The sequence below is a fragment of a genome, unplaced genomic scaffold (assembly GCF_019419815.1).
Source record: "Pyrus x bretschneideri cultivar Hongxiangsu unplaced genomic scaffold, Pyrus_bretschneideri_v1 Contig4, whole genome shotgun sequence".
Lineage (NCBI taxonomy): Eukaryota > Viridiplantae > Streptophyta > Magnoliopsida > Rosales > Rosaceae > Pyrus > Pyrus x bretschneideri.
The window spans coordinates 6,855,378-6,864,014 of record NW_025999723.1 but is presented as its reverse complement, the minus strand read 5'-3'; the positions used below and the strand labels follow the sequence as shown (position 1 = coordinate 6,864,014).

The 8,637-nt window shown below is 34.1% G+C and overlaps 1 protein-coding gene across 4 annotated transcripts; it reads right to left on the bottom strand.

Annotated features, from left to right (window-relative positions):
* Positions 1-4,705: 4,705 nt before the first annotated feature.
* LOC103948380 lies at positions 4,706-8,316 on the bottom strand. 4 transcript variants are annotated; one of them, XM_009359404.3, is made up of 10 exons: positions 8,043-8,316; positions 7,425-7,583; positions 7,252-7,312; positions 6,786-6,901; positions 6,509-6,597; positions 5,859-6,038; positions 5,673-5,759; positions 5,490-5,555; positions 5,296-5,355; positions 4,706-4,964 (listed from the first exon to the last, which is right to left on the bottom strand). In XM_009359404.3, exons 2-10 carry the CDS (start codon positions 7,474-7,476, stop codon positions 4,821-4,823), a joined length of 855 nt encoding a protein of 284 aa, XP_009357679.2. In that variant the 5' UTR covers positions 7,477-7,583; positions 8,043-8,316; the 3' UTR covers positions 4,706-4,820. The 4 variants fall into 4 exon arrangements, with proteins under 4 accessions (XP_009357679.2, XP_009357678.2, XP_009357680.2 ...); XM_009359403.3 differs by having other exon boundaries at positions 5,296-5,352; positions 6,506-6,597; positions 8,043-8,315; XM_009359405.3 differs by having other exon boundaries at positions 5,673-5,756; positions 6,506-6,597; positions 8,043-8,315.
* Positions 8,317-8,637: the final 321 nt, after the last annotated feature.

Genomic DNA, 8,637 nt, shown 5'->3' with positions numbered 1-8,637 from the left:
AACATGTCACTTAGTACTACGGTCTAGTGGTATTACTTTTTGCATGTAAGTGAGAGGTCTTAGGTTTTATTCTCGCTGAAGGCGGATTTGAATCACATTATTGCTAGCATATTATGAAGCTTAGCCCACTTCCGCACCCTCTTAGTATAGATAATATGCTTTGTTCAAAACAAAATAATAAATAAATAACACACTAAACATGAAGAATTATATACATAAAAGGGTAATGTTAGGAAGATCAAATTTTTAAACAAACTTTTGTAAATCAAATGATGTGATTATTGATGATTGAATTATTATTTAAATATTAATTAATGTGCTTATTTCTTATTAGAGACACATTATTTAGTTTGTAAATTACATCAATTAATTTATAAATTTATTTTAAAATTTAATCTGCCTAACATTATCCTAAATAAAATTCCTCACTCCTTTCTCTCTTTTCCTTCTCTTTTATGGACCCTCTTTCTCGGCTCTCTCTCGTTTTACAACAATCGCTTTTACCGTTGTTTCATGATTCAATTATAAAAGTGGTTGCATTATTATTAGACTTCTGTCCTCGTATGGCACAACATGAAACATGTAAAGCCATATAGTATCGGGTATCGAACCATACGGTAGCACACTATAAGAACTTTAGGACGTGTTTACGAACCCATAATCGAAATAAAAATAAGAAATCTGATTTCGATTATGAATTATATTTGTATTTACTAAAATTGGAAGGAATCAAAATTGCGTGGAACCCACACAAAAAAATGGAATTCAATTCCAGGGATTGGAGGAATTAGACTCCCTTTATGAAGTGGTAATTGAATTCCGAGAGGGTGAGGGAATCATGAATGCATTTGCTCTTCCTATTATGCCATGTTATCAATATGTCGTTTAACCCAACAAATTTCCGGTTCTGGTTGGGTGAGGGAATCATAAAGCCGATAGGTTCAGGAGATCTGCTAGTCGCATATGAGATCTCGTCCCCGAACATCGGATCGTTGTCATTCAGGAGGCGATGGATCAGCCGCTTCGACACCGTCGACATGCACGCGATGACGTAGCTCCGGGACTATGACATTAACGTTAGTATCTCATGAGCAGCTTCTCACTTGCCGCCCATCCTCCTGCGACATCGCTTTGACGATCGCGACTCGAGGTCTAGGGCCAAATTGCTCGCGTGTCTAGTCTTGACGGCTCAATGCTTTCTGTTTTTGGGGTTTTTCTTTAGTGGAGAGGAAGATGAATGTGGCTGGGTTGTTTCTTTGGCTTTTAGCCTCTTACACAATTGCGGACATTTAACTCTTTAATTGAACTAAATAACTAAAAATAACTAGTTAAATGTTTTTAAAAATAAATATAGAATAAAATAAAACAAAAAGGATATTTTAGTAATCATATTTATTCCGATTCAACTGAATTAGTAAACAACTTCTATGAATTCAGTTTCATTTATATTCTGATTTTTTAACATTTAAGTAAACAGCTTCAATAGGAATCCGATTATGATTCCTCTTCATTTCAATTCCTCCTCAATTCAATTCCTCATATTTTGATTACGGTTACGTAAACGAGCCATTACTGTAGTCAAGGGGGTGATGCTCAAACTCGGTTCTAGCATCTTCACTCCTTACCCCCTTCACTGTATGGTTTGTTGTTGGTCAGTTGTTGCTTGTCTCAGTGTAGGCTTCCTCTATTGTTGTGGCATCTTTGCCCTGGTAATGTTATTCCCAGTTTCCAAAAAAAAAAAATGGCAAGCCATTCAGTATTGCGTAATGTTAGGGAGACTAAATTTGGAGACAAAATTTACAAACTAAATGATATGTCGCCAATAAAAATGAACATGTTTATCAACGCTTAAATAATAAACTAATTATCAACTTCCATGTCTTTTAATTTTTAACTTTTATGTCCAAATTTAATCTTCCTTACATTACCCTTCAATATTTAGTTGGAGTCGAACTTTCTGATGGCACACCAAAAGCATGTATTCCATTTATTCCCCATGTCAGCTACAAACAAAAATCATGAATATAGAATGGTATATTAAGTTCCGACCAAAGCCATTGAAATTCTAACGTTCCCCTCCCAAAAAATGGTTTGGAACAAAAGCTTTTAAATCTAGTCAGCTAAAGTAATGTATTACATTCTCCGCACCTAAGTTCGTATTGATACTATTCATAATTTAATAGAAGGAGCAAGTTAGAGGCTTCGTTTGACTTCTCACTGGTGAGGGGCTACGACGTCGTTTTACAGGTGCTCCTATAAAGCCCCATCATAAGCCAGAGGTAATGAGCCTTTTCATGTAATTTCCTCTCGGCACTTCCTTCCCTCCTCTTTTCGATCAGTCGTCACTCGAGACACTTCCTTGGTTCCTCTGCCGTTCCTATCTACTCACTCCTCACCCATATCCAACGTTGGAAGACAAATCCATGGTAGTCACCCACCGCATCAAACGCTGTCGTCGTGCCTACATGCTTTCATGCCATCGTTGCTTTCTCTCCGCCATCTATTTGCAAGCTCTGTGTAAATTTTTCTATTTGCTTATTTGTTTTTGTTTCGGGTTTTAATTTTTTATCGGAAAATAGGATATGGAGAATCGGTATTCGGTGATATGGGAAATAATGGGTGAATCGGTGATATTGAGAATAATGAATATTTTTTTGTTTTTTGTTTTTTTAGTTTACTGGAAAAATGGGATGATTGAGTCCAAATCTCATGGTTTTTAACTTTTTTGTTTGTTTCCACAGAATATGTTTCAAGGCTTTTGAAGTAAATCAGCCAACAACAACCCAAATTTCCAGATTTTTCTCCTTCATTTTCTTTCCATTTTTTTACCCAAAAAAAAAAAAAAGGGAACCAAATTGAACCGTAATAAACTAAACTGAATCTTAATGAACTGAACCAAATTATATCAGTTTCTCTTTTAAATTTTGAGAAAATTGAACCGAATAGTAATTTCGGTTTGGTTTTCACTTTTTGGCAAAAAATCGAACCAGATAAAACCGAGCTCACACCCTAATTATTATGAGGAAAGTGATGGATTGCGCTAGTAGTTAAGTCTTCTTCTTATATAGTTTAGAATAATAATTATCGCTTGTAATAAAACAAAAGACTATAAAGGCTAACTATAGCTGAATGGAATAAGTACATTAGCAGAATGAAACATGCAAATGTTCAGAAAATAAAAAAGGGAATAAAGGTTGACATTTGAAATTTTAAAGTTCAAACTTTGGGTATTTACTTGAGCTTGGGAGCCAAAAATGTGGAGTTGAAAACTTCAACTTTAGATTTCTAAGTGAACAGTCATATTGATGGATATTGGACTACTGCACCGACACTAGAGCCCAATCCCAGCCTGGCCCAGCCCATAATAACACGTAATGCACAATCCCAAAATTAGGGTCGGGCCATTGACAAGTCATAGCCACATATGCCTCTGATATAGGAGATGGAACATGTTCGTAGCCACAGTGGTTTTCCGATCTAATAATATATTGTCATATGTAAACTTTGGTGACATAATACCTTATGAGCCTGTTGGAGGAAACATAAAAAAAATTGCAAAAACATAATTGATTAAGAGTGGTTTGCAAGAAGGAAAAATGAGAGTGCGAATATCACTTTTTTTTTTTTTTTTTTTTCTTTTTTTTCTCGCAACCCATGATTTGGTGTTAAAGTTGCAAAAACACTGGTATGGTAATGAGACCCTGACCATAATTATAAAGTTTGTAGAGAAATAAAGTTGGTAGAGAAATATAGGGAATTTTTTTGAAATGTCATATGAACTTGTACACATTTTTCAATTTGTCATATAAATTAAAATTTTAAGCAATTTGTCGTACCCACTTTCCAAAATCATCAATTTGTCATTTTATCCTGACTCCGTTAAGTTTACCATCCAAAATAAGTCATGTGCGTGGCACATGACTTGTGTTCAGGGTTATTTCTGTCATTTTAACACCCCACTTCCTTCTATTAAGTTGCATTCGATCAAAACAATTCTAGGGTTTCTAAAGCCACAATTCTAGGGCTTCTGTCATTTAGACATTTTGTTAATGTCATTTTTTTTATTAATGAAAACAATGTTGTGAACTTAAAGCAATCTTTCCTCAATATTTGGTGTTTTTGATTTTCAACATAATCAAGCAATTCAACAATATTTTTGATATGGTAGCAATGAAATGATCATGCATTGCATTCTTGTATGGTTGCTCAAAATATGCTAAGATACACGAGTGGGTGTGTTCAGTTAGTATGTCATGAAATTGAATTTTATACGAGCTCTGTTATATATGAGAAACGGGTTGAGGTTTGATGCAAGAATTGGAGTTGTAGATGCATATATATTGCTCGAACACAACAATCTGCATGAATACCAGCGAACACAAAATTTAAGGGATTTACTAAAGAAAAATAAAGAACTTGTAAAAAGATCTTAAAATAACAGAATAGCCATGAACACAAGTCATGTGCCTTGCAAATGACTTATTTTGGATGGAAAACTTAACAGAGTTAGGATAAGATGAAAAATTGATGATTTCGGAAAGCTGATATGACAAATTGCTTAAAATTTTAGTTTAAATGACAAATTGAAAAATGTGTACAAATTTATATGACAATTCAAAAAATTTCCCATAAATATATACCAAAACATAGCTACCTCCCTTTGGTTTAGATTAATTCTGTCAATTATCTCTTCGAATTAATCGACAATCTTAAGTATGATTAAAAAAGGAATGCATTTAAGTACATGAAAAACAGCTTTTCTCAAAAGTGCTGTTGGGGTGAAGCACTACATATGGCTTATGCGTTTAGTAGTTATAGAATTAGAAGTGATTAGCTATGACAACTTTTCTTGATGTAGCAAGATGATCAGAACGCTCTTCCATAGTCACTTTCTGAGTAATTGACACAGGAACCAAGCAAAGGCCTTTGCTTCTGAGATCAACCACCTGCCCACGCCCAGATTCCTGTTGAATATTTCAAATTTTGTGAGATAAACTTTCTAAAAATTAAAATATCATGAAAAATCATTTAAATAGAATAAGTTACAAGCTTTTAATCAAAACTAAAATTGAGAGACACTAAACGGATAATTAAAAAGTTGTATCTAAACTGCATTTAGTGCATCTTTATGTTGACGAACTATAGTGCCCTTCAGGTTTCGTTTTTTATTAAAAATTTGTGACTGGTTCCATTTGTTTATGCATCCCAACTACCTTCTATACATACATACATACATACATACATACATACATATATATATATATATCTATAAATTAATTTCAAGTGCCTGCCGACCTGTGGGTGAAGAGCTGCAGCATTCTTGTATGAACTACTAAGCATCCTTTCCATATTCTGCTACAAAAATTGAAAACAAAAACAAAAACCCAAGAAGCAAATTAGCAACTAAAATCTATCTGCAGCATATGAAAGTGAAGATATTAATTATAATTTTATTACCATAATTACTTTACCAAATGTATACTTAATACCTGAATTTGTTCTTGGAGGAGCATGATATATATGGAAGCCTCTTGAAGAACTGAGGCAGTGTCAGTCTGCAATATACATACAAGTTTTAAACCCTAATTGTAATTAATTTGCAGATAATTACATTTTTTTCTATTAATGGGAAACCAGATATGAGATTTTAATGTTGTCCAACTGCTAATTACCTTGCCATAGGGGGAAACCAATTTTTGGAGAGCTGTGATTTTGTCACTAAGCTTTTGGCTTCTTCTCACTGGCAGATGATGCAACTTCTAGCAAAAAAATACAGCAAAAGCTCAACAACAAATCCACAGCTTAATTAAATGTTGACAAATTAACTTCATAATATATAACTGGATTAATTAGGATACCTTATTGTTTTGTTGCTCCATTGAGTTTTCTTGATGCCACTGTTGTTGAGAATTACCGTTTGTCATCTTGTTTCTCTTATTGTTGTATAAGTCGTTTAGAGCTGTCGTGTCACCAACCAGACGACCAAGGTCATCAACCTCAATTGGACGTTTCCTTGCATTTTGAATGGCCTGGCAATCCTTCAAGTAGGAAAAAAAAGGAGAGAAGAAAATTAAGATTTGAAGCATGGTTAAATCAAATAAAATTTCCACCTAGACAGGATGCACATAAAATGGAATTATCTCCACTCCATTTATTTACCTATGTAATTCTTCAATTTTTAGTAAAGTTTGATACACTCAAGTTCGATCATTTTTCAGATATGTGATTCAGATTTATAGTCTCACAAAATCAAGCATAATATATTGTCTCATGACATATATTGTGTATTTTTTCTTCATATTGTGACTTTTAATTCGTGTGAGACCAATTATTGGATAAAAATCAACAATTAAAGACCACATGAACGATTATCGCTAGCAGTGTTCAAGTTATTCACTTGGTTTGAAGTGAAGGACTAGTGATATTGAAATTGGGCAAATTCTTGTTAATTGTTGATTAGGATCTTAGCTACCGGCTAATTAAGAAGATCATTGGATCAACATACTACTTGAAATTGGGGAGCTGAAATCTTCTTGTCCAGCAACATTGACTGCCCGGCAATGTCATCATATCTGAATGCACCCGATGGATAGTTAACTGCAATCGAGCAAGGTAATTACTATTAATTAACCCAGTTCTTGTGTGAATTATTAGAGTTCACTAAATTACAAAAATCTTGATGAGGAGCAGGTGGAAAAAGACAAAAAAAAAAGGTAAATATTAGGCAGAAATTAGAAAAGTTGTTCCTGAAAATTGAAACAGATGGAAAGGGAAATGAACCAAACCTGCAGATTGATAGGTAACGAGGGATGATGACTGCTGCAGGGGAAGAGAAAAGTCTCCGGCTCTCATGTTATTCTGGTTGTCACTTTCGAATGCCTTGGACCCCATGCAAAAGCCACTGCCACCACAACAGGAGAGGACAATACATTATTTGGATAATTAAACAATATGTGATTAATGAATAATTAATACCAATAATCAACATGGAAAATCTAATTAGTTTTGCTAGAGGATCAGCAATGATTATGGTGAGGTCAACATAAATCTAATTCGCTTACAGCAGTGGACAGTCTTTCTTTAGTTCTTGAGATTAATTATATTTGATAAATATGAAGAGAAATAGATGAGTAATCTAATTGTTAGAGGTTTTCTTAGAATTAATAATTATAAGATGTTAAAAATAAGGAGATTAATTTCCAAAAATGAAAAATGTTGGGATAAAAGCTTAAAAAGGGAAAGAGCGCTTACAATTTTCTGTTCATGCTCATTTGTGCATCCCAATTTGTCATCTGAATATCAATATTGTTTCCTGAAGAAATTGAGGAATAATTGATATAATCATTGAATATCAACTAAGTGTACTTATGCTCAAAGTAAACAAAATTAACAGTATACTGATTAAGATTTGTGATGATGATTACCAAAGTTGAAAAGATGGGAGGGTAGAGATGGAAGAAGATCAGCGTTTCTCATTTGAACCCAACAAAATCCAATTCTACATAGAGTTGGCCTTCTGTTGATGTTTGCAGACTGTAGAATTTTTCTCAAAGTTCCTATATATGAACTTCTGAGCCCAGAAACTGAAAACACATAAAAGAAAACAAGGTTTTTAAGGTGTGATTTTATTGAGAGCACAATGCATGCATGTATTGATAATGTTAATCACATTCCACCTCAACGTTTAATTTCTTAAGCAGACTCAAATCAAAAGTTGTCTAAGAAAGGATTTGATTCAAAGAAACAATTTAAGCCCAAAAATAGAAAAAAGTTTCGACTCGAAAGTTTCAATTTTCACTTTGGTATCCAAAATGAATCAAGCAGAACCCGCAAAAGTGAAAACTGAAATGACAATCCTAGAAACCCAAGATTACTCGGAAGGGCAGATTATTATATACATGTCACCAGGGATATATCTCCTAATATAGCACTCATCATGCAACCTAAGGTGATGAGTACTACACTCACAAGGGGTTATACTCCCGGTGACACACATAGTATTTTGAACTCTGAAGACATGAATGGAAACTTTATTTCCTCACCTCCGATCTCTCGAAATGAAAAGAGCTAGCCCTGATGAGCTGAGAAAGTTTCCCAGATGATTTAGGTATATATTTTGTAGTGAAAAAGTTGTGACCTTGAAACTCCCTTTGAGTGCAGCAACGGTTCTTTTCCTTTTGAAGAAAAATGTAGTGAGAAGAAGGTTATATAAAATTAGTAACCGCAGTATGAATCGTGATCATGAAAGGAATATGAAACGTCCAGGTGACTCAGAGCCTTCAAATTGTACATGGGAATGAAATATCTCCGGATCCCTTTCACCTAATCATCCTCATCAAACAATCCGGATTCTTGAAATTTGATCCAACGGTTAAAAGCACGGGCTCACTTTAAAAGTTATAATAACTTTAGTCATTGGATCAAATTTTAAGAACTCAGATTATTTGATGAGAAAAATTAGGCAGAAGAAATCCGGAAATGATTCCTTTGCTTATACATGTATATATGGGCCTGGGCGGCTCTCTCTCTTTTACTAGCAAGTTGTCTGTTTGCTTTCGCTTTCACTTAATTTGACTTGATTTGTATTAATAAATTATATGAGTCGAAAATGACTGGTTACTTTCCTACTTGATGCAG

Coding starts and splice junctions, on each gene's coding strand:
- LOC103948380 (XM_018647756.2), bottom strand. CDS start 7,476: ATGAGAAACGCTGATCTTCTTCCATCTCTACCCTCCCATCTTTTCAAC. Junction 6,902..7,251: donor ATGAGCATGAACAGAAAATT/GTAAGCGCTCTT, acceptor TTGTGGTGGCAG/TGGCTTTTGCATGGGGTCCA. Junction 4,965..5,295: donor CTGCAGCTCTTCACCCACAG/GTCGGCAGGCAC, acceptor AATATTCAACAG/GAATCTGGGCGTGGGCAGGT.